The sequence below is a fragment of the Dipteris shenzhenensis genome, chromosome 23 (assembly GCF_047967505.1).
Source record: "Dipteris shenzhenensis isolate YYH24624 ecotype China chromosome 23, Dip_SZ_1.0, whole genome shotgun sequence".
Classification (NCBI taxonomy): Eukaryota; Viridiplantae; Streptophyta; class Polypodiopsida; order Gleicheniales; family Dipteridaceae; genus Dipteris; species Dipteris shenzhenensis.
Genome location: NC_141618.1, coordinates 35422395 through 35448897, shown reverse-complemented (window position 1 = coordinate 35448897; position 26503 = coordinate 35422395). Strand labels below are relative to the sequence as shown.

The following is a 26503-nucleotide window of genomic DNA, read 5'->3' as shown; positions in this document are numbered from 1 at the left end:
TACTTAGTAATTCATATCCTTGAGTAGCATTCTTGTGATATCTATGGCTTGCTTCATTGTAAAGGTAGGTGAAATATTGTCTGTGATTTCACTAAATATTCTCCTCGCTCCATCTAGAAATCAGCTAATTGAAGAGCAAAAGCATTACCTTGATAGTGATCATAACGTAGCTCTAAGTGGGAGGCGATTGGAGGAAGGTGAGGAGAGACCTTGGAAATTATCACCATGCTTCATTAGAGAGACTGAAGAGTGAGGCTTTCATTATCCTTTACGATTTAGTTCCATGACTGGCTCATGGAGGCAGGCAACGTCAACCATCCATGAGCTTCCAAATGTCCCAGCACTCTTGTAATTTCATGAGATCCCTGTGGCCTCTTAGACCTCAAGCACGTTTTGATGGCATCCCGCTTCATTGAACTTCCTTGGAGTCCGGGTTCTTTGCAACATCCTCTTCAAGGAACCTTGTTCTTCATAGTACTACCAAAGCGTTTCCCTTCCTATATAATCTCTTGGCGTGCTCTTGAGTCTTTGTTGATTGCCAAAGCAGGCTTGTAGCCGATGCTTGACTGTAATTGTGTAGCTTTATCCATCCTATCAAAACGATGGATAGTATTGCATCTGAGCACCTTTCATTTCGTTCACCTCTCAGGCCCTTGTGTCTATAGTAGATGCATGCCCTTCTCTGCCTATGCTAAGACGATTGGAATCCATGTAGCATTGGAAGTCTCACCCCTCTTTTAGACGTAGATCTGTTCTCTTGTCTGCCTGTGCTGCTGCGACTAGAATCTATGGAGCATTGGAGCTCAACCCTCTTTTGTCAACGTAGATCCTTGCTCTTCTCTACTAAGGTGAGCTTCACATTGTGCCATTCAGTGGAAGGGCCCATGTAGCCAAATCCATCAAAGCTCCAAGGTGCTCTTAGTCTCTCTCTGTTTCTTTGTGTGCAAAAGCACTTATCTTTAGACTTTTTCTTAAGCACCCTCCCTGATTGGCTGAGCAGTGAAGGGAATCGCAAGGTGTAGAGAGATATACTTCTAATGCATTCGAGCGTGAGGGTCCTCAACGTCTTGCAAGATTTCTGTTCCACTTGTTTGCACTGACATTAGCAATGTGCTCATATGTTCCCGAAACATGTCCATCCAATCTCCTGTCCTCCGATCAGAGTGTACAACTCAGCCAATCACTGGCAAGAGCATTGCCCATAGTTGGCCACCGTCTCGATCGTCGTTGCCAACACATATTCCACTTCCTCGTCGTTCATGTTGCATGAGAATGTTAGCCTTGCCCACCCTAGCTTCAGCTCATGTGTCATTGACAATTCGAACGGCCCAAAAGGGATCTGCATATTGAGAGGCATTACGGTAGGGCAATAAGGGAGAGCGCTGCTTGGAGATGCGAAAACCCTGAAGTGAGGGATAGGTTGTGAGTGGGGGGGAAGAGAACATGAAGAGATCTTCTCGCTTGGATCGTTGTGTGGGGAGTCCATGGAGATCCTCATTGTGCGTGATTGTGGGAAGATGGCTGGGCAAGATCGTGGGAAGGGGAATAGCAAAGAGAAAGGAGAAGACGTGAGCCCTGTACATGCCACGTGGAAAAAGATTTTATGGGACGTAGCATGTTCAAAATAAGGAAATATAGATAGACGATATGTTGCCATGTTTTGTAGTTATTTCAAAATGATTTGACTCTAGGAATACATACTTTATTCCTCTTTATAGATTTGGATCAAGCGAGGGTTGACATCATGTTTGAATTCAAGCATTCATAACAAACAATACTTAGAGATAGACACACATAGGAATTCTCAAGGGAGAAGAGATGCATTCATAACAACAATACTTGGAGATAGACACACACACAATTCTCAAGGGAGAATAGATGCACAATACTGATGCACATCATCTTTTTGGAAACAGATTAACATTACAACACATTCGCATGTGAATCGCCTATGAATTGTCCTAGAAAATGGGTTACTAACATTTTTGTAACTACAATTTCCACAACTCGTGGCCACCATCAAATATCTTTTAGTGGTCTCCTTGCTCTTCGAGATGATCCTAGATACTCGTATCTCTTTTATGTCAACTTATGCCTTGGTCAAAATTGCCATGGCTATTGTTGTTGCTCCTGGCATGACAATGCTACCTCCTCTTACAGTCCTCAGTCTTTCCCATCCACAACACTATTGTTATGGCGACTATAACGTACAATACACAAGTCTACATGATCACAGCAGCTGCAGTGATTTCTCTAATTGTATCTAGCAAATGAACGTGTGATGGTCAAACGTGAGCATGTTAGAAATATAGAAATCAGAGGATGCACATAGAGACAAGAACAAATAGGTGAATTAGGATTTGTTTATCGAATGGACAAGTTACAACTTTGTAGATCATTCGTGTCGATTAGGATAGGATGCATCCTTTCGCATGATCGTGTGTGTTTAGTAGTTTAGACTAAGTGTTACTTCCAATACTCCCCCGTAAGACGAAATGTCTAAACAAGTAATAGAATATGGATGTGTGTGCATACAATCACTAGTTTTAACTTGGAGGTGAGTTGCCGATTAATAATGTGAGAGTGTATTTACAATTCATCCAAGATCAAGCAAGTCCTTGGATAGCCATAAAACTTGTGTAGCTGGTTGATTTGAAACATACATTTTCATGCCATTGATCAGTATACCATTTTTCCCCCTCAAAGGAATGAAAAAGAGAAAGAGAAGAGTCTTCATATGCATGGTGTTCTCCACTTCGAAAACCTCAACAACATTAGTATGTTCTTGTATGTTCTTGCATGGTGTTCTCCACTTCAAAAACCTCAACAACATCAGTGTGTTGAGCTTCATCATGATCTCCATCGTCCATGTCATCCACTGAGTCTCCGTCAAAAGCTCCATCGCTACATGCTTTGTCTGAGCTATTCCCATACTCTTTATCTTTCGTTTTTGATAGGGAACGGTAGCAATGATAGTCGTCCTTTGTGCCTCTTTTATGATTCCCACCAGATTGAGCATCTTGAGTATCATTTCTTGCCTAGGAAATAGGGTTCTTTCTTTCAAGACAATCTCTCAGCACGCTTGCAATCTACAATCCTTTAAGCTCCGTGTAGTATAGTAGATAGATCACCTTCATACTCCAGCCTGCATGCGGTAGTTTTGAACCTTCCGTTGGGGATGCCAGTCGCAAAGTGTGCAAAGACCTTTGGGCCTTGTGTCACTACAGTGATGTTCCCCAGGATGGAGGAAACACTTTAGCAATCATGTAAAATGGAGTTCAGACTTCATCTTGACCCTTGGATAGGGAAGTGTAAGTGTCATGTGAAAATTGATGAGGGAATTAACATGCATGTAGAGGAATACAGGCCAGTTTGCTCGGCTACATTCGGTGGCTTTGACGACTGATTGTCTTTTGGAACTTTCGACTAAGAATTGAATGTGTGTCATGTCTAAAATTGAAGAATTATTGTTGCTTTTGCATTTGACTTCGGATCTTTGTGTACTAAGTTAATCATCGATTACAAGTAATCTTTTGCTTAGACTATGTCAAGCTCTTGAGGCAGGATGATGAGGTTTTGGTGGGTTGTGTAGCCATCACCCGATTATGTGTCGGGATGATGAGGAGGGACATTGTTTCCTCCTGAGTGCAGATTATTTTTTACTACATGGTTTTCTCCCTCGCACTCATCAAAGTTAGGTCGAGGGGTTGGAGGGTCAATGTTACCTCCATCAGCGAGGTCTTCTGTTTCTCGCAAGAGCCTAACAAATTGAAGGAAAGCTAGGCAAGAGAGGATCTGTTGCCAAATAGCAGAAATCATGGTTGGTTTGGACCCATGCACGCTCTCATACCATATAGAAATCAGAGGATGCGCATAGAGACAAGAACGAATACGTGAATCAGTATCTGTTGATCGAATGGAGAAGTACAACTTTGTAGATCGTTCGTGTTGATTAGGATAGAATACCTCCTTTTGCATCACCGTGTGTATTTAGTACTTTAAACTAAGTGCTACTTCCATAAGAAACACTAGTTGTTCATGTTGGAGATAAGTGCACACTAAGTGTACTATTTCCTAGTCTACATTTGTCTAAGTCTAAGTCTAAGTCTAAGTCTAGTCTTTATGTCTTGAGTGTGTTGCATGTGGCACTTCTACAATTATCCCATAAGCACTTTTGCTTTATGTCTTGTACTTTGGCCCATATATTCATGGGTCACATCATTGCAATCTATCAGTTTAACTTGTGTCTTGTCTACACTCTTCTCAAGGTATTTCTTGTCTTTCAATCTTGTTATTTCATTTCCAGTTTCTAGTTCTAGTTCTTGCTTCCATATTCCAACTTGGTTTCAGAGCTAGGTTGATCCCTCTTCTCTCCCCTCAGTCTGCCTCTTCTCAGATCTCTCCCCCGCTGCAGATCTGCCCCTCTTCTCAGATTTCTCCCTCCTTCTGTCCTACCATTGCGCACCAGATCTATGTGTTTCTGCTGTCACTCTATGCTAGATCTGCGCTCCAGATCTACGTACCATTTCTGCCAGATCTGAGCGCCAGATCTGTGTAGTTCAGCCACAGATCTGAGCGCCATTTCTGCTAGATCTAAGCACCAGATCTACGCCGTCCTGCTGTCACTCCTGCACCTGCTCCTGCATCAATGTACCTACTATCCGTACAAATTAGCGTTGTCCGTACGTCATCTGTACTTCGTACGTTGTCTGTATGTCATCCGTACTCTGTACGCCATCCGTACATTGTTCGTACTCAGCTGTCCGTATAGTCCGTACGACTGTACGGAATCCGTACCTGCACAGGCCGACTTCTCTAGCTGCTATTCGAAATCTGCTCCATCTTCATGGAGATCTGTGCCATCTATTCGACCTCCTGGACTGCGCCCTTTTTTGCACCTCTACCTCTACCTGGGATTAAGGTATTGTGCTTTGCCTCTTTCAGTTTGCTGAGCAGTCTCTCTTTTTTGCTGGTTCCTCCTGCTTCGATGGGCTGTCATATGCTATGGCCTTGACAAAGTGGTGAGAGAATTGGCTTCTTGGATCTCTCCTCTCCTTTATTTCTGCAATATTGTAAGGGAATAGACACTGCCCTTGCATCCTAGCAAGAGGTAAGACCTTCCCACATGGCATCTTCCTCTCATTCTCTCATATCTATCGACAAATTCAATGGGTCCAACTTTCATACTTGGCAAATCAAAATCAAGTGCCATCTTATGAAAGAAGGACTTTGGGACATTGTTCACCGTGTTGCTCCTGAAGGTCCCTCTGAGCAAGTTATCACTGCCAAGAACGACAAAGCCTATGCTATCATATTGCTCGGCCTTGGAGATGATTACATTCATCATATCTCCGACATACAGTCTGCTCCTCAAGCATGGATCACTTTGGATACCCTTTTTGGAGCCCGATCTAAAAACTCTAAGATTGCACTTATGATCTCATTCTTTGATCTACATATGCAAGAAGGAGCTACTATAGCCTCTCATGTCAATTATCTTCGCAGTCTTATGGTTCAGCTTGCGTCAGTCAAGTCTCCCATCTCCGAAGACATTGCTATTGCTGTGCTTCTCAAAAGCTTACCTGACACCTATGCTACTCTTGTCACTACCTTCAAGTATCATAATAATCCTTCTCTTGAGGGTATCATCAATGCTCTCCAAGAGGAAGAAAGAACTCAACAACGAAAGGTAACTGACACTGCATTTTTAGCAAAGAAAGGAAGTTCTAAGGTAAGAAAGCCTTGCACCCATTGTGGAAAAACTAATCATATGGAGAAGGACTATTTCAAGGCTCATCCATGCACCATTTGTGGCCGTGATGATCACCGGGAGAGGGACTACTACTCCAAAACCTCTACATCAACCCCTGCATCTAGCTCAGCCCATGTTGCTGCAACATCTCCATCAGCTGATCCTGCTGTTCCTTCCTCACATGATGAGAAGTGGGCTTTCTGATTACTTCTATGTCTTGTCTACCACCTTGACCACCGATGATGTAGGTCAAGGGGTTCTCGTGTCTTGGTCTTTCTGTTAGTCTACAGTCAGTCTTCTGTCTATCTAGTCTAGTCTGTCTATCTATTTGTCTATCAATCTGAGTATGTTTTTGTTTTAGATCCATCTTGTCCCTACCCTTGTGGACCCATATGAGGATATCACTTGAGGAGGGGTGTCTCAGAATCTTTTGTCTGTCATGTTTTCTATCTTGTCTCTCAGTCTATCAGTCTTTATGTCTGTCTTCTAGTCTTGTCTTTCTGTCTTACTCCTAGTGTCCACTTAAGGAGGGTGTTGGAGATAAGTGCACAATAAGTGTACTATTTCCTAGTCTACATTTGTCTAAGTCTAAGTCTAAGTCTAGTCTTTATGTCTTGAGTGTGTGCCATGTGGCACTTCTACAATTATGCCATAAGCACTCTTGCTTTATGTCTTGTACTTTGGTCCATATATTCATGGGTCACATCATTGCAATCTATCAGTCTAGCTTGTGTCTTGTCTACACTCTTCTCAAGGTATTTCTTGTCTTTCAATCTTGTTATTTCATTTCTAGTTTCTAGTTCTCGTTCTTGCTTCCATATTCCAACTGTTCACCCATGGCTTTGCCACTGAATGAAAGACGCAATGAGCTTGAGTGCTCTCTCTAGTCTCTCTCTCTCTCTCTCTCTCTCTCATGTTCTCCCACCATGATATTCAATGTTGTTGCACTCATGCAATGCATCCAACTTATCTCAGATCCAATTCGACTTGAATGATTAATATCTTGAAGATCTTCATTTTCATTTTTTATTTGGATTTATAAGTCTCTGTCTTTGTAACGGCAATTCCTTTTTAGGTCCTTGATCAAGGCAATGAAAAAGACTTTTGCTAGTTAGTGTTCATAGTCTTCATGAGCACCCTAGTCTGATCGGTATTCATGGTCATAATCTTTGTCATTAGTGCCCTTACCCCTTTGCTTTCTTGTGCTTTGTAGCTGCATTTTGCTTTCTTGTGCTTTGTCACTGCAGTCTCCCTCTGATTTGACTCTCTTGATCATTGATATCTTCCTTGCTATTCATAATCTTGGGATCTTCTTTTGCATCTTCGTTGACACGCATTTGTCCATCTCGTGAAGCACCGCCATTGTGGTCCTCTATTGGATCTTCATGTTGGACATTGTTGATCTTGGTTTGGGCCTTTGAGGGCCCGAACCAAACATGCAAATCATTGCCCTTTTGATGCGTTTGCCTCAGGGACATTGACATTCGGAGCATCTCTACCTTGGCCATCAGAATAGTCATGAGAGGCATTGTTTTCACTGGTATAGAATGGATGTTAATCGTGAGGCACAGAAGATGAGAAGTCTTCTTCTTGATCCTCGGGTATGGTCTAGGCATTGTTGTTTTGATGGAGAAGAAGCGCACATCATGAGGATCAGTATACTTTAGCGATGGAAATCGAAACATATTTCCAAATTAGACTCCTTCAAATGTGCCACGATTGATGTATCTTCTGCATGGCCATCATAGACGCATAGGAAAATTTTTGCCTTTATTTATAGTGGATATTCGATTGCTTTGTCTACATTTTGTCCTCTAATGGTGCATGGTGGCAGATCTTTGTCTGCTTATTCTCCTATGCAAGAGTGGGTCTTTGCCAAGGTTGTTTTTCCCAATTATGGAGCCATATCCATCAACACCCAGATCTGCTTGAGCGAACCTTTGTCCTGTAACCCAATTAGCGATAGGACCAGAGTTGGATTATAGAGTTGCAGGGTAATGGTTTACCCAATGAGAGATACCACTCAATTCCTCTGCCAGCATGATGAAAGACGTGGTGTGGTGAGGAAAGGAGCATGCCTATTTCTTGCCAAGATTCATCATCATCTCATCCAATTTTTGGATCCAATGTGCTGTCTTTGGAAAGGAATTCTAGATTGCACATGGAGGAAGTATCGATGCGAGGAAGTGTGGATGTATTTCCAAATGATAAGCACCTGCACTTCACATTGAGGATACATGAGCATGCATTGAAATATGCAGAGCGTGTGCTAGGCCACTGCTAGCAAATCCAAAAGATCAAGACATTGGTGAAGGATATGAAGGGGGTGACACTACCGAATGTGGTGTCGGATGCAGTGATCAAGAAGCTTTTGAGGAAGCAGCTTGAGCTGATGAGTGGCATCTACATAGATTTGGTGGGTGAGGGGCATGCATTGGCACAATAGGTAGCTACAACGATTGTGGAGAAGTAAACATGAAACTATCCCAATTTGTGTGGCAGAAAAAGCTATGAAGGATTGCTTGGAGGATTGCACGTAGTTTGTGAAAAGGATGCTGGAGAAGGCAGTGACGATCATCTTTACGTTGGAGGGTGATTTTACATGTACAAAAGTGATGGGTGCTCTGGAGATGGAACGAATACTCTACAGAGCTAGGATCCATGTCACAGGATGCGATTCAAGGCGAATCCATTTTTGTAACCACCCTTGCACCAATTCGTGTAGCACTTTAATTTGATGGCTCAGATTGATTAGATTGAATCCAACAGGCCATGTTCCTCCATGACAAGAACGAATACGTGAATCAGTATCTATTGATCGAATGGAGAAGTACTGTAACTTTGTAGATCGTTCGTGTTGATTAGGATGGAATACTTCCTTTCGCATCACCGTGTGTATTTAGTACTTTAAACTAAGTCTTACTTCCATAAGAAACACTAGTTGTTCACCCATGGCTTTGCCACTGAATGAAAGATGCAATGAGCTCGAGCGCTCTCTCTAGTCTCTCTCTCTCTCTCTCTCTCTCTCATGTTCTCCCACCATGCTATTCAACGTTGTTGCACCCATGCAATGCATCCAACATATCTCAGATCCAATTCGACTTGAATGATTAATATCTTGAAGATCTTCATTTTCATTTTTGCTTTGGATTTATAAGTCTCTGTCTTTGTAATGGCAATTCCTTTTTAGGTCCTTGATCAAGGCAATGAAAAAGACTTTTGCTAGTTAGTGTTCATAGTCTTCATGAGCACCCTAGTCTGATTGGTATTCATGGTCATAATCTTTGTCATTAGTGCCCTTACCCCTTTGCTTTCTTGTGCTTTGGTCACTGCAGTCTCCCTCTGATTTGTGTCCATTTTGTTCATTGTTGAAAGCACTCTCTTGATCATTGATATCTTCCTTGCTATTCATAATCCTGGGATCTTCTTTTGCATCTTCGTTGACATGCATTTGTCCATCTCGTGGAGCACCGCCATTGTGGTCCTCTGTTGGATCTTCATGTTGAACATTGTTGATCTTGGTTTGGGCCTTTGAGGCCCCGAACGTCCAAACATGCAAATCATTGCCCTTTTGATGTGTTTGCCTCAGGGACATTGACATTCGGAGCATCTCTGCCTTGGCCATCAGAATAGTCATGAGAGGCATTGTTTTCATTGGTATGAAATGGGTGTTAATCGTGAGGCACAGAAGATGAGAACTCTTCTTCTTCATTCTCGGGTACGGTCTAGGCATTGTTGTTTTGACGGAGAAGAAGCGCACATCATGAGGATCAGTATACTTTAGCGATGGAAATCGAAACACATTTCCAAATTAGACTCTTTCAAACGTGCTGCGATTGATGTCTCTTCTGCATGGCCATCATAGACGCGTAGGTCAATTTTTGCCTTTATTTATAGCGGATATTCGATTGCTTTGTCTACATTTTGTCCTCTAATGGTGCATGGTGGCAGATCTTTGTCTGCTTATTCTCCTATGCAAGAGGGGTCTTTGCAAGGTTGTTTTTCCCATTAATGGAGCCATATCCATCAACACCCAGATCTGCTTGAGTGAACCTTTGTCCTGCAACCCAATTAGCGACAGGACCAGAGTTGGATTATAGAGTTGCAGGGTAATGGTTTACCCAATGAGAGATACCACTCAATTTCTCTGCCAGCATGATGAAAGATGTGGTGTTGTGAGGAAAGGAGCATGCCTATTTCTTGCCAAGATCCATCATCATCTCATCCAACTTTTGGATCCAACATGCTATCTTCGGAAAGGAATTCTAGATTGCACATGGAGGAAGTATTGATGCGAGGAAGTATGGACGTATTTCCGAATGATAAGCACCTGCACTTCACATCGAGGATACATGAGCATGCATTGAAATATGCAGAGCGTGTGCTAGGCCAGTGCTAGCAAATCCAAAAGATCAAGACATTGGTGAAGGAGATGAAGGGGGTAACACTATCGAATGTGGTGTCAGATGCAGTGATCAAGAAGCTTTTGAGGAAGTAGCTTGAGCAGATGAGTGGCATCTACACAGATTTGGTGGGTGAGGGGCATGCATTGGCATAATAGGTAGCTACAACGATTGTGGAGAAGTAAACATGAAACTAGCCCAATTTGTGTGGCAGAAAAAGCTGTGAAGGATTGCTTGGAGGATTGCACGTAGTTTGTGAAGATGATGCTGGAGAAGGCGGCGACGATCATCTTTACGTTGGAGGGTGATTTTACATGTGCAAAAGTGATGGGTGCTCTGGAGATGGAACGAATACTCTACAGAGCTAGGATCCATGTCGCAGGATGCGATTCAAGGCGAATCCATTTTTGTAACCACCCTTGCACCAATTCGTGCAGCACTTTAATTTGATGGCTCAAATTGATTAGATTGAATCCAATGGGCCATGTTCCTCCAATCCTCCTCCCCCAAAGCTCTCCTTAAGAGAGAAAAAGATGCTAGCAAGTATTAATTGTCGCAATAGAAGTGCCTTATTCAACGAATAAACTCGATAATGCCTACTGTGCAATTTTCAAACAATTATTCCTCCAATAATCTTTGGCCTAGCTTGTTCATCAATTAACGGCAAGAAACGTTGAGACTCCTTGTTTCAACCTTCCAAAGACTAAAAGTCCTTCCTATTCTATCGATCCAATGATCCTAAATGTCCATGTAGGATCCTAAATGTCTATGTAAGATCCAGCGTTTGGCTTCCATGGTGGCGTTTCCTGTAATGGCTTTCTCTCCTTAATGAAGAGAATAGATGCATGTCTAATAAAAGCATATGTGTGCTTGTATTCTAATTTTCATTCACATTCGATTTCATTGTCAAACCTAGCACACCAATTTATTCCACCGGGACAGATACTAGTATTTGTCCGACTACGGAGTATTTTCCATAACCCGAATTCTCTTTTGCTAGGGCTATAGACACGAGTAGTCTATTGAATACTGAGTATTTGTATATTGTTACAATATATTTCGCTCAGGAAAACATGCTCCGGGAAGAAAACAACTTACTGAAAATCAAGGTACGATTGGTGAGATTTTTTTTACTTCTAATCGTAATAGATCGCCTTGAATCCATGTAATTATATTAAATCCGTGTACTGCAGCTTGCTGAGGCAACATCGAGGTTCCCTTTGCCGTCAGGAGCTTCAAGTGCTCAAAGAATGGACGAATGCTTAAGTAAGAGATCGTCCCCAAGTCATTCATTGAACGATCAGGGCGCAGGTCATAAAGCTACCAAAGAGTCCGGCATTTCCTTGCCGGACCAAGTTTTTGACAGCAGTTTATATTGATAATTTCTGAGGCATCCATTGCCCGGAAGGAAGCTAACATCGCGTTACACCAAGTTTTTGACAGCAGTTTATATTGATAATTTCTGAGGCATCCATTGCCCGGAAGGAAGCTAACATCGCGTGTAAATTTTTCCTCAGGTTGGAGCTGCTTCCATCAGCCTAGGATAGGACAATACATACGTGGTTTCGTTTTTTTTGCTAGTTCTCTTTCCAACTCAATCTAAACTTGCTTTTCGCGCTACATTCCACACTGTTTACCAATCTCCGTTCCCTAGAATTCACGAAATTCTTCTCATTTCGGGCTTCATTTCAAATATAGCTTAAGCATTTATCGACATAAACGTATTTGAAAGCTTTATGGTGGCAGTCTTTAACAAGAGTGTTTCTGCCATTGCCTGAGAGAGAGTATAAGAAAGATTGAGATGAATACGAGACGATCACATTAGCTAATTTAAGTCTCTACTGAAGCTTAGGATTCACCAAGGTTCAGAGGATAATTCTTCTCATTTCATTCTACAGGTTTCATTTCAAATATAGCTTAAGAGTATGTTAATTCTTTTGGTGGTTGTCTTTAACAAGAGAGCTCCTGTCATTGAGAGAGAGAGAGAGAGAGAGAGCTCAAAAAATAAAAAATCAATAGTTAAAGAGTATTTTCATGTGCAACACATTGAGCAACTTCAAGCCTTTGCAAGACATTCCTTCAATCAATGATGCTAAATAGTTTGAAGTAGAAAACAATGTATATAAGAAAGAAAATGGACACAAGAGAATTAGACTAGTGGTTTCAAGTACTCTAATGTATTTGAGATCTAGTAAACTTAGAAAACATGCCTTTTAAATAGCATATGAAATAATTAGATTTCACTAACATTGCAAGGGAATGGAACACATTTCTCATTAAAGATGTTATTAATTAATTTTTCAAACTGTTTTTTCAAACTGTCTTGCGCAAAGATTTTGTTAAGGATGGTGTAAATTGCACCATTAAGGGTTCACATGTATATCTTCATGTTACGTTCAATACAATTTAGTGTACAGGTAGCTATATCGTGTGCACTCCTCTTTGTCTCCCTCTCTCAGTTCTGCTATCATGGTATTAGAGCACCAAGTGCTCCTACTCCCTTAATGAGTGTTAAGCCCTCCTTTCATGAGGCACCCTCCATTGAGAGAGACTTCCGTCAGAGAGAGTGAAGCCCTTGCTTCCTCAAGGCATAAACCCTTGCTCTGTCAAGGCACAAGCCCTCTCCATGAGGCACCTTCATCATTTTCTTCTCTTTGAGAGTTCATCTCATAGAGCTCTTTTCCTTCTCTGATTCGAGATAGAAAGCTCATGATTCCAATTTGCAGCACTTCTATTATGCTCATTTCAGATTTTCTCCATTCTTTATGTTCATTGAGAGACAGTTCTAAGAGAGAAATAGAAAGGAGAGAGAGAGAGATTTACTTTGTGAGATGTTAAATTTTCCATAATTTGTCTGGTTCGCTGAGGATCTAGAATCTTATCTTAGTCTCAGAGAGATCTATGATACAAAGAGAGAGTTTTGTGATAGTCTAAAGCTTTCTTTACAAAGCTCTAAGACTCAATGACTCATCAACCAATGACTACTACAAAGTCTCAAAGGCTTGCAATGAGCAAAAGTAGCAGTCGACACAACTTGCACCAACAACTGCGCCTCCAGCCCAAGCTTACAAGCAGTGCTGACCAACAAGCAGTAACTAAAACTACAACTCCTCAACGATATCAATGGCTCTGCAACATTAATGGCAAACACATGAAGGGCTTCTTTCAACATCTCACTAGTCTTGAGAGATTAGATGCAGATGCTTTAAATGTTAGCATGGATCAGCTCGTAGTTTCAGATCATGCACATTTGATGGTAAGCCCTCAACATGAGGCACACTTCTCAATAAGCCCTTAGCATGAGGTAGTCCCACTCATATCAGCATAGTCTAATTCTCATGATACACAACCATCATCTTCATGCATGGATCTGCCAACTCCATCCTTTGCCATAGATGTAGATGCTCAATAGGAATTTAGTAGGTAAGTCCTCATCAGTACAAGGCACTCACATCTTCTGCCGCATGCAGTGATATATGACCCAGCGCATCTAGCTCTTCAAGTGATTCCATTCCAGCATCTATCATTAATGCTTTCACCTCTAATACGGAGCATATCTTGGGCTCATTTTCCTTTAGGAGTTGAGATCAACACATTAGTCTTCAGGATATTCTAGCATCAAATCAGTCCTGCTGCATTGCACCACCCTTCAATCCAATTATCACCACCTTTGATTAGTGGAACATTCCTCAGTATGAGGATACTTATGCATCAGTACGGTCCTTCCCCAAACCAATAGACATCATCAGGTTCAGGCATAGTGCAACCTGGGGAGACTCATTATTTCATCATGCACTTATGGCCGTGGTATAGATTCCTTACATGATGCACCTCAGTGGTTGGATCCATGACTTCATATCACTCCCTACATCAACATTCGGCACTGCATATGCCTCATGGACATGACATGCATTTTCAGTTATATTCCTAACTTCTAGGCCTTTATATTGTCAGCTCCTTCTCGATGAGCCTATGACAGATGCTTCATCCCATGCCAATGCATGTTTAGCTATGAACATAGAAGATGACCTTCAGCTCATGATAACTGAGCATATAGGTGCGATAGGTTACCGTACCTTGTCAGTTCTATGGGCCTCCCCATCAATAGAGTAGTGTGTCATAGCTTCACCTTCGGCCTTCGCTTTTATGCATCCCATGGATCACTCTGTCCACACTGATTATGTAATCTTTTACAATCTTGTATCATTTGATAGAGATTACACTATTGCAGCATACATCGACATTGATGTCTTTGAGTTCGTGACACTGTCATATGTCATGTGCAACCGACTGGATTCTTTCTTCACAACTACATCAACTAGCATCACATCCTGATGCCTCTTCTATAGAGCAGCTGCAATAGTCCAGGATGACTATTGCAGCATACATTGACATTGCTGTCTTTGAGTTGGTGACACTCTCGTATGTCACAACCGACTGGATTCTTAGCTAGCATTTCCACTTAAATGGTAAATACCTTGTATTTTATAGATTTCATATCCTATTCCTTCAACATATGCATTGAATAAAAGGGATTATAAGAACCCTATATATATATATATATATATATATATATATGTCTTTTCTCTAACTGCGTGCTATCCAGCACTACCCAAATCAAGTCCGGTTCTTTATTGTTCAGATGGAATTGGTTGCACACCTCTTCAATAGACAACCAGTTTGCCTTGTATGCATCCCAGAGGTCCACAGCCAGACCCCTTCTTTGGATACATTGCTGGCTTGGGCTACATTCATTGATGCAAGTGCCTCGCCACCCCATCGAGCTACAAGACTCCACCATATATTCTTCATCAAGCTAGCATCCCCCTTTAGGCCTCTCCACCCTTCCTAGGTCATATAGGCCACGCATTCTTTCCATGCCACTACCAACCCTACAATCAAATTTGAGCCACGCATTCTTTCCATGCCACTACCAACCCTGCAATCAAATTTGAGCCAACAATGGACACCGAGAAAAGAGAAATCAGTTGCTCATACCATGAAAGTTCTTTGCAAGCATTGGATCCTTTACTTCTACTCTTGTAGATTAAAGCTTTGGTGATCTCAATCCACGGAACCTATTTCTCAAGAATCTAAGGGAACCATTTAGCAATTAGGAAAATATTCTTTGTCTTAATGTTTGGTAGGCCTAGCCCACCTTGAAGGTTTTGGGGCCTTGAGGCCTCCCACAAGGATGAGTGGAGTTTCTTTTTACCCCCCTCTTCAACCCAGATGAAACCCTTGAAGATCCATTCTATCTCCATCCATTGAGAATTTTTAAACTCCATTCAAATGTGATGTAGGTCGTAGTGGCCACGATGATAATGTGCTGCACACTATAGCTCTAGCATTCCAGGGAAGTAGCAAGCTAAGGGTGTCGACTTTTTGTTCACTCCCCAATCCTTAGGAGGTGGAAAAACAAGCTTTTTAGCCACAAAAATGCAAATCTCATGTACTTCCCTATGGATCTCTTTGAAGTCTTAAGACACAACATCACACATGCTATTGTGCACACAATGGTATAGTCTGATCGAAAATTCGATGCACACACAAAAAATTTCTTTGTGTCACATGGCATGGTTCCAAGGCGGTCACACCTTTGTCACAAATAGAGAGTGTCATATTAAATTCTAAATTTCTCACTCATTTTAGATTAAATGTTATTGCCTAGTAATTCTCAAACATGACCAAACATTTCCAAAATGTCAATATTTTTAGTACTCTACATGATGAATAAGAGGAAAAAATTTTGGTTAAATTTGACTAAGGGAAATGTACAATATGGCCTCCAAGAGTGAAATCTCACTTTTGTGGGGGAAAAAGGGCCACCCAAGCCTAATACCAAGACAAGGTAGGCTTGGTATTAGGCTTGGTGAGGTAGGCTAGGAGCATCACCGACCCTAGTGGCAAGTCTTTGGAGTGTGCATGCTGCCCATGTGGAAGGCTGAGTCATCTATTTTTGCCTTGCAACCATGTCACGTTGTTAGACCGCATGGTGCCATGTCATAAAGGAGATGTGACATCACTCCTTTCCATGTCACCTTAGATTGCCACACATGCTGCCACATCAGCCACATGTGCCACCTCATCATTCCACATCATAGGAACTCTTGGAGCCATGTCATTACACCTTGCCACCTTGGCATACCTCATCAACATTGCCACATCATCCCTCCACCTCAGTTTGCCATGTCAATCTACTACCTCATGAATGCCAACTCATCATGCCATATCACATTTCCACATCATGGAAGAGACTCATATATTCCACACCATATTGCCACATCATCACCATGCATGGTGCCACATCAGCCACATGTATACACATCGTGATGATGGTGAGCCACATCATCAACATGCATGATAAGTTATACATGCATGTGATTTGAGTGCCTGAGGCATAGAATACCATGATCGAGTTTTATGACAACGATGTGCGTGAGGCATAGAATACCACGATCGAGGTTTATAACCACGATGTGCGTGAGGCATAGAATACCTCGATCGAGGTTTATGACTGCAATGTGCATGAGGCATAGAATACCTCGATCGAGGTTTATGACCATGATGTGTGTGAGGCATAGAATACCTCGATCGAGGTTTATGACCACGATCGAGGTATTTGGAGGTATTTGGAAATGGCAAAATAATCAAATGACAAATCAAATTGTCATGGTTTCACTACTACACATGGATCCTATTGCAATGTTTAAGTACCGACGTTTAGTGCACGTGGGGTGCTAATCATCGGTATGAAAAGTGCATCCCGTAAAACGTTGCTATATAGCGACGTTAGGCAAACGTCACTATATAGCGACTATTACAAAGGTCACTATATATCGACTTTTAAGTGCCACTATATAGCGACACTGAGATACTATTTTATAGTGACGTTTTCCAAAGAGGTTTTTCACTCATATAGGCCTTAAAAGTTAGTTTTTTCCAATGAATTTTTTTTTTAAAATTTTCATACATGTTTGATCTTTTGAGAGAATAAAAATATGAGAGCATGTACATCAAGCCTTTGAAGCTCATATATTCATGTTCAAGTTTGAGATGAAAAAAAATCAATGAAGAGCATTTACATCAACTGTTTCATCTTGAGCCAAGTCTAAGGTGCCAAACAAGTCTATCTCCAACTCTATACCAAGTTGATCTCCTATATCATCATCGTACTCTAACATCGTACATTCACCTAAAAGTACGTGATCATCTTCTTCAATAAAGTGTGGTGATTCTTGATGATCGTTGTCTTCTTCCTTAGTATCATGATCTCCATCTTCTCCCGTGCGATGTCATTATGTGCATCTTCCTCTTGGCTCATATTGTGATCTTCATCTTCTTCACTAGATTCATCAGGATCAATTGGATCCAGCATTGGTAGTGGCATCTCCATATCCACATCTATATCTTCAAAAATTTGCTTACTTCATGGTGCAACATGGATCATGTACCACCATCTTGGATCAGAACGATCTGGATGAAAAACCACCTATATTGAAGGTGGGTTCCAGATGTCATCAATTATATATACGAAATTATGCTCAAGTACATGTATCAATGGATCTTTAAAAACGAAAGCTTCGATTAATTAAATCATTTGTATGCACCTGCTCATAGTGCTCGGGAAGAACAAAAATATCACTTTCATCAGTCCAATGTTTGGTGGAGTCTATTGCAAAGAAACTGCTACTATCTTTTCTCACTATTGCATGGGGACTGTTGTAAATAGTTCCAAACCATTTTACATCAAGAATGAAAATACTAAATTGTCTGAAATCAACTTCATAGATTTCGTGTATGGTTCCACAATAATCCAACTGTGAGGAGAGAAGATTGGTATCTGAAGCACTTGCTCGGCTATCTTGTGTGAAGTTAGCCATGACTCCACAATCATACGTGACTCTCTTTGAATCGATGCGTTCCACGTGAAAATGTCATCCATATGACCTTAATGCACTGTACTTTTTGTACTGTAAAAGAGCATCATTAAAACAATGAAGATGCATATATTTTATAGCGTATACTCGGTGGGGTCACTCATCATATGTAACCCTATCACGTGAGTTCAACAGAAGGATATTTTCTATTTCTAAAATTTACAGAAATAAATATACATAAGGGACTATTTAGAATAGTTTTGGGAAAATTTTACAGATTTGTATAGAAAAGGGGTACATTTCATTAACAAAATCTTTTACAGATAAGGGATTTTAAATATAAGCCTTGAACGCACGTGATATAGAGGGTTTATACATAGTGACCCCCCCGAGAGCGTATATTGCCACAAATAATTACTTAATTACGTCAAGAGATAAGAAACTTACATGCATCATACATCCAGATGATAACTCTCGCTTGTGCTTGTTTATTGTCTCTCCATCACGTTCGGCTTTATGTAGAGCCAGTTGTAGCCAATCAAGTGATATGTGAGTGGGGAGAAGAGCCAAATCCCATGGATATGGTTGTGATCACCTGTACATTACTATGAATCTTGTCCTTGCATTTATTCATTCTGCTTTGGCCACTTCATATCTCTCAATCCACTTCTGCATCTCAGGGCTATTGAGGATACAAAACTTATTGAATTTCTCCATTTGGTCTTCGCTCATCTTTCTTTCAATCCCTTTTCCTTGGGTAACCTTGCCAAGGATGCAATAGCCACCTCATCAACTATGTGCACAAGCAAGTGGACTTGAGTTGTCATAATGCTCAAGGGAAAGTGCTTCTCAAGCAAACATACGGCATCAATGGATTCCACCCTAGCCTTCTCGATGCTCGATATGGAGATCTCTTTTTGAGATATCCACCTATTTCACATGTCCATGTAAGATATTTTCATAATCAGTCTATAGATTAATTAGCTTAAATTAAAGAAAATGCAATCAATGTGATTTGATAGTAAGCATACCTCACAATACCACAGATCTTGAATATAGCATTTCTAACATCTTCTTGTAAGCACCCTTTTATTGTAATTGGGAGGATGAACTATCAAAGCAACAAAGAAGTCATGTCAACAATATAACATAATCATAATTATGCTAATGCATCACGATTATCGATACACTAATTGTACAGCTTAGAATACCTATAAGACCTTGTGCCAATCATGGGACTTGAGCCCACTAAGCTTTTTGTCCTTTGAAAATGCTCCTTTCAAGCAACGCATGTACCCTGTTGGTGTTTGAAAAGAGGTAATGTCCGCCTTGACCGCTGCCTCCTCCCTCCTAGAGAGGATCCACATTGCTTTCAGGAGGACAACTTTTCCTGAAGCATGCAGTTGGGGCCACAAACGAGAATCCTATTCATAGCACGCAAGTCTTCTCGCACTCCTCTCGAGTCTTTGGAACCAACCAAGTGTGCCCAAATAGTAGCCCCCATATTCTTGAAGATATGCATGGGATCTAAGAGATGATTGATTGGTAGCTGACCCCAATAAGGAAGCTCGTGAAAGATTGATAGCCTCTTCATACCAGGAGGACATTCCTCTCCATTTGCCCTCCAAGCTTGAATCCACATCGTAGGTACTTTGCACTCTGGTGCAGGCGGACGTTGGCATTCGAGGCAACCGTGGTAAGTCTACTTCTCATTTAATGTATTGTTCTATTTGTTTTACTACATATTACATGCACTTTATCTAACTCTCTCGTTAATTGGATCCACAACAAGCTGCGATGGGTCATCTTCCTACAGATGCAGAGACACGATGCACCTTTCGCATAGGAACAAAGCCGTGGTTTATTGAGCAAGAGGCAATGGAAGCGACGGTCGATTGGGCTGACGTGGCTGCTCGCACGGTATAAGTCTACTCCTACTTTTAATATTACTTTTTAAATTGTTTTATTCTTTAAGTTCCAATCTAATTTTCAATTTATATGGTTCACTCTTAGGGTCAAAGCTCGAGCATCCCATCACCGGAGGCGAGCGACACCAGGGCCAGGGATAAGATGCACGTGATGAGGATCAGGGAAAGGTGTAGCTCACAAGGACTAAGGATCAGGCCAACAAGATGAGGACAAGGACGAGGACAACGAGGACGATTCAAATGAGTAGTAGTAGTAGTTTGCATATACTTCGCCATGTATGTCATTTTGTATATCCGCTCGTTTGAGCAATTTTGTATCACCCTTTTCGAAAGGGTAATTTTGTAACAAACAATGTTGTATATGTTCGACATGTATATGCTTTTGTTGCTCGATCATTTCATTTGAGCGATTTTGTATCACCCTTTTCGCAAGGAAAATTTTGTAATAAAAAACTTTTTTTTGTAATTACAAAAAAAAAAAGCATTAGTAAGGCAAAACAGGGCTTGCTATGGCCCTATTTAGCCCCACTAATGCTTTTTTTTTAGTTCTGTTAATCGTCGCTATATAGCGACGTTTACTAGTGTCACTATATAGCGAAGTTTATCAATGTCGCTATATAGTGATGCTTATCAGTGTCGCTATATAGTAACGGTTTATAGCGATGGTTCTTTTCCGATGCTTTTAACGACTTTAATAATGACGTTTGTGCCCATTAAAAAAAATTTTTAATGTAAAAAGCGTCGGTATTTTCATCGAAAAAGGGCCTATGCCTTGTAGTATTTATGACCACGATCGAGGTATTTGGAGGTATCCAAAGGTGGCTAAATAATCGAATTGTCATGGTGTATGACCACGATCGAGGTATTTGGAGATATTTGGAAGTGGCAAAATAATCAAATTATCATGGTTTATCACATAGGTTATTCTCAAATTGCATTAATGAAAATATTAATCAAGATAGGCACATATGTTATGTGAATATTAAACTGAAATAAATTCAAACAATGCAAAATTAAAAATTAACATTGGATTCCATATATATATAATATGATTAAAATCAACTTATTTGAATAGACCACAAAAATTAGTTTCAAAACAAAATCAAACGTAATTTTAGTAGCCAATTATTTTCAATCTTAGCACCTTCTCCACCAATAATAATCAAGAGCAATCTAGTGGATGAGTTGAGGCTCTCTATAAGACACCACGTTTTAGTACATTTCACCCATTCTTAGCCATTCTTGCCTCCCCATCACTTTGTCACACCTTCCATCCTACTTTCATTGAGAATGGGTTCTCAAAGCCATAGAGCTAGTAGACATGAAAGATGTAGGAAGCCCCCCCAAATCTCATTGACGAGGAGTGCAAGCGGAAGGCTCGTGAGTGCAAGAGAGCCTCTAAAGCTAGATCTCACGCTACCACCACCGATCCACCTCCACCTCTACATCCCACCTCCACCTCCACCTCCACCCCCACAACCGCCCCCACCTCCATTGTCCCCCCCTCCACATCGTCATCTGCTCCCCTACCTCCACCCTCCGCCCTTCCCCTAGCCACCTACATTTTGCCCTCCACCTCGATCTCTTCCCCCTCCACCCTCCCCCCTCCCCCTCCCCCCCTTCCCCTTAACTCCATAGGAGTAATCTCAGGTGGTGTGGGTGTGGGGTGATTTGGAGTCTATGCTCTCAACTCACGAGGGGTGTTTTGAGTGCTCATCATGTATGTATATAACTCCTCTGGAGGAGAGGGAGGGTGCCTGAAAATGTTATATAACTACTGTAATAAGGCATCTCATAGTGAAATACAAAATATGAGTCCATGAAAATTACAATTGTACGGTCATATATTGAGCCTATACATATCGAATACAAAAATATGTAATCATCTAGTGATACCCAATAAAAATCTATCCTTGGGGGGGTCACTCATCATATGTAATCCTATCACGTGAGTTCAATAGAAGGATATTTTTTATTTCTAAAATTTACAGAAATAAATATACATAAGGGACTATTTAAATTAGTTTTGGAAAAAATTTACAGATTTGTATAGAAAAGGAGTACATTTTATTAAATGAAAAATTTACAAATAAGGGATTTTAGAAATAGGCCTTGAACGCACATGACATAGAGGGTTTATACATAGTGACCCCCCCAAGAATCTATCTGATCAACTCATGATCCCAAAACTATGATATGTAATGTGCTACTCCTCAGGATCGTTCGGCTCTCATGCCAATAGTTGCAAGTATGCTCTCATGATCCTCTACTACTAGGTGCCATCATGGAGTGGACGTCACCTTGTGAGTGCAAACACGACTCAAAGTAATCTTGATCGCAACAACAAGATGAGAATACATGTATGCCTTGTGATCTGCCATGTACTCCTGGAACTCAATATAGTGACCATGCCTCTATATTTGCTGAAAATAGTGGCCACCTATGATCATGCTATGAGCATTGAAAAGCATCCCATGCCCATCCCCTGTATCCTCATTCAGCACACTCTTCACCATAGAGCATCGCAACAAGTAATAATCCACACCCTCCTCATTGCCCTCCGAAGCAATGACCGCGAAGATATTACCAATATGTAAGCTGGTCATAATCTCTAGAGGAACTGAATCCTGCATCTTGATCATCATGTACCTCCTCCCAAGGCTGGAAGGGAGAAAGCACTCTCCGTGCCCATGGATTGGCCCATGGTATCATGGAGCACCCTCGTGTTGAGTTCACTGAAAAATAGGCAAAGACAAAGATTACCACTATCCTTGCCAATAAGAGGTCTTTTCCTAAGAGGAAAGAACTAGCCAAGATTGCCAAGAGAGAGCAAGGACAACCACCAAGAGGCTAGCCACAAACCGCTCATAAGCATAAGTGGAAGAAAGCAATGAAGGCAGTGAAAGCGGACCCCAGTCTGTAGCACATAGAGGCACGATGAATCCAGATGGAGCGATATGGAAACATGCATTTTGGAGCAGGGGGTATTGCTGCATCATGGGAGGCCCAATTTGTAAGTATTGATCTCAAATTATATTATGTTTATGTGGTTTATTAGGAGGTTTTTCCTTTGTACTAACCCCTCTGCAAATTGTGTCATTTTGTAGCTTGATATCGTGGATAGATCCCCTACTCTTTCTGAGACAACCTCCTACCATCATGGACATCACACGCGACATACTTGGAGACAATTCTATGACAAGGGGTTGATTACTGAGTAGTATATCGGGGCTACTAGAGCACCCTTGAAGGTATTTAAAAGTACTTTTAAAATGTCAATGTTGTAAATAAAGATTTAATTTTTCATACATTGATACATGGTGTCCCTCTTTTACAGGCTCCTAAGGATATTGAGGAGGAGGAAGGTGAGGATACTGAGGAGGAAGAAGGTAATGAGCAAGGCTCTGATGATGGGAGTGAGGATGAGGATGTCTCCAATTAGTCATAGAAGTAGTGCTAGCTATTCTTTTTTGTACTTGAAGCCATAGGTGGCTTGGCTTAGTGCTATATGTATATATAAGGAATTTTTGGGCTATGTAATATACACTCCTCTCATTTTTGTACTTCAAGCCATAGGTTTCTTGGCTTCGTGCTATATGTATATACAAGCACTTTTTAGGCTATGATTTAATATACACTCTTAATTTTTTGGCATTCAATTTCCTTGTGCAATGTTTTATCAATGAATGCTTTGTGTTTTGGAGTTGTAATGTTTTATTTGGAATTGTAATCATGAGCTATAGACGTGCATGGAATTGTGCAAATTAAAATGCTATTGGCTGTAAGAGTTGCATTGCACACTATAGAAATGGGATTCCTGCAACCACATAGCATAGACAGCATTCTATTTTATTTTTTCAAAAAAATCTGGAGAGCATCTATAAGCGTGTCTATTAGCACATCCTTCTATTTTTTCCTAAATTTTTGTAGAGCATCTATTAGAGCATATATTAGCACGTCTATATCTGCATCTCTCTATTATATAGACACGGCTATAGACAAGTTTGTAGCCGCGTTAATAGATGCACCCATCACTTTTTACTAAAATCAATAAATGCATCTGAATATGCATGCATGGATACATTGTGTTGTTGTGTATCATCTCTAGATCATTACTTGCATCCTCTTTGTCATTATCTGCACACTCTTTATTATGGGAGCCATCAAAAGCATCCATGTCATTATCTTGAATCCTCTTATGTTCCACCTCTTTCTTGTAGCTAATAGTTAGATCAGCTTGCAAGTGAAAGTGTGCCATGCAAGACTTTCTTTCAAGAATATTGGTGGAATATCCTTTCTAATAAGATCTTCAAAAAGATATCCCATTCACAATAATGTGACCTCCCAATTAGGTGGTTGTACAAGTGTTCCAACATAGTAATCAAAAGACTTCCACTTTTTATTGGACATTAGTAGGATTTGGAATTCCTTAAATGATGAAAGGACCTATGGATTTTTTGCTCTTATAGCATGAGATACAAACTCCATTAGGGGAGAATCGGTGTCTCCAAAGTGCTCCCAACAAGTGTTTCCTAATTTCAAGTGGTTAGTGAGGGATTTTAGGTGTACCTATGGGAGTTCTCCATTTTGTGGGGCAATGCCATGTTGAGATGGAGGGTGGTTAGACCTATAAACAACCCCTATTGGTGTGGCTAGTTCTCTTACACCTGGGACCACTCAAACCATTCCCCCCCCTCAACTTCCACGGTGCCATCATACAGGGACCTAAGGTAAACGGAACTACACATGAGCTTCCAAAATTTCATAGGACGAGGCAAAACATACAATCTTGGTTTAGGGTCGTACATATGAGAGAGGAAGTGGAGTGGCTAAGACATATGTGGTAGCCTTGGATGAGGGTGCCACACACACGGATGCTCACTTGGATTATGTAGCTCAAGAAGGTGATGGGATGCAAGAGCAAGTACAACCCTTGAGTACACTAGGAGTGTAGGCAATAAAGGAAGAAGCAAGGCGGTCGAAAGCAGTTTGGATATAGAGCCTCTAAAAAGTAAACAATGATGTCAAATGTTGGGTGAGTACTTCATGAGCTACGATATCAAGTTCTAGTATCACTACAGGTACTCAAAAAAGAGGTCATTTATCTATAAAGAAAATAAAACAGGAAGAGCACGAGTGTGAAGAGCAAGAGCATGAAGAAGAGGAAGGTGATAATGGAAATAAGGGACTGCATGCATGAAATTAGGACTGCAGCATGAGGGCGGGATAGGGAAAGAAGGCATGCATGATGGAAATCACGGGATTACATGAGGGAAATTGGAAAATTGGCATAAATCTTTTATATATGCATATGGAAAGAGGGCATGCATGATGGAAAATGCCCCTCTTACTTCTTTCTTTCTTCTCTTCTCTTCTTTACTCTTCTTTCTTTCATCTCTTCTCTTCTTTACTCTTCTTATCTTCAACTCTTCTTCTCTTCTCTTCTAATCTTCTTCTCTTCTTTTCAGTAGTGCATCATGTGGCCAAGAAGCTCTTCAGGAGCCTCACTTGACCCTTGTGCTATATTTGGGGCCAGAAGATGTAAACACCTAGTCGAGGCTTGATCTTTGGAGGATGTGCCTATCTCCCGCTATAGACCAGTACACATTGATGTGGATTCTGCTAAGGAGATACTGGCTAGCATTTATGCTTGGAAAATTTGGAGAGCCAGATGCATAGAGGCCATAGATGGATCATATGTCCACCCTTCTCACACTTTGGCCAGTATTTGCACTGATACTATTTACACTCTGATGGCCATTTGCACGAGCATGTAGGGGTCCTCTCGAGCAACCTCTGCCAAGATGGTTATATTCCTTATGAAATGGAGTGGCTTTCCCTTTTTCTTAGAGGCTTCAGCATGGTTGAGGTGGCATTTTCAGCCTCAACCTTGGTTTCTTTTCAGCTCATTGTGAGTTTTTATTTACTCCTCTACAGTGTTTTCTCCCCTCGTGTCTAGCATGATGTATTTCCACTTCGAGCTTGCTCACATGGGTTTCTTTCTAATAGAAGTCTTTTTCATGGGAAAAAAAAGGCAACTTGATAAGAAGGAAAATCATAAATTCATTTGGCATACGATCATCATTTTGCAAATGATTCTACCTTGTTATGCCGATTAGTTAGCAAAGGATCAAATAACTTTAAAATAAAATCAGAATCAAGGCACACAAAAGCAAAAATTGATCCAGCACTTCACGGTAGCATCCATTGACTACAAACTAGGAACAATCTAAAATTAAGAATAAGTTTAAAAATCATGCCTTCCACACATTGTACAGTTCTTCCTAATTTAAATGTTAAACCAAGTTAAGAACGTGTTGAGTTCACTAAAAAATGGGCAAAGACAAAGATTACCACTATCCTTGCCAATAAGAGGTCTTTGCTTAAGAGGCAATAACTAGCCAAGACTGCCAAGAGAGAGGGAGGACAACCACCAAGAGGCCAGCCACACACCACTCATAAGCATGAATGGAAGAAAGTGATGAAGGCAGTGAAAGTGGACCCTATTCTGTAGCACGTGGAGGCACGACGGATCTAGAT

General features: G+C 41.0%; 1 protein-coding gene across 1 annotated transcript in view; it reads left to right on the top strand.

Annotated features, from left to right (window-relative positions):
- The window catches only part of LOC147887313 (MADS-box transcription factor 23-like), a 30360-nt gene extending 6955 nt beyond the window's left edge, over positions 1 to 23405 (top strand). The window contains exons 7-9 of the mRNA XM_087394272.1: positions 11223 to 11264; positions 11349 to 11510; positions 23301 to 23405. Of these exons, the coding sequence (XP_087250398.1) occupies positions 11223 to 11264; positions 11349 to 11510; positions 23301 to 23405 (309 nt within the window). The remainder of the gene's footprint in view (positions 1 to 11222; positions 11265 to 11348; positions 11511 to 23300) is intronic.
- The last annotated feature ends 3098 nt before the right edge of the window (positions 23406 to 26503 follow it).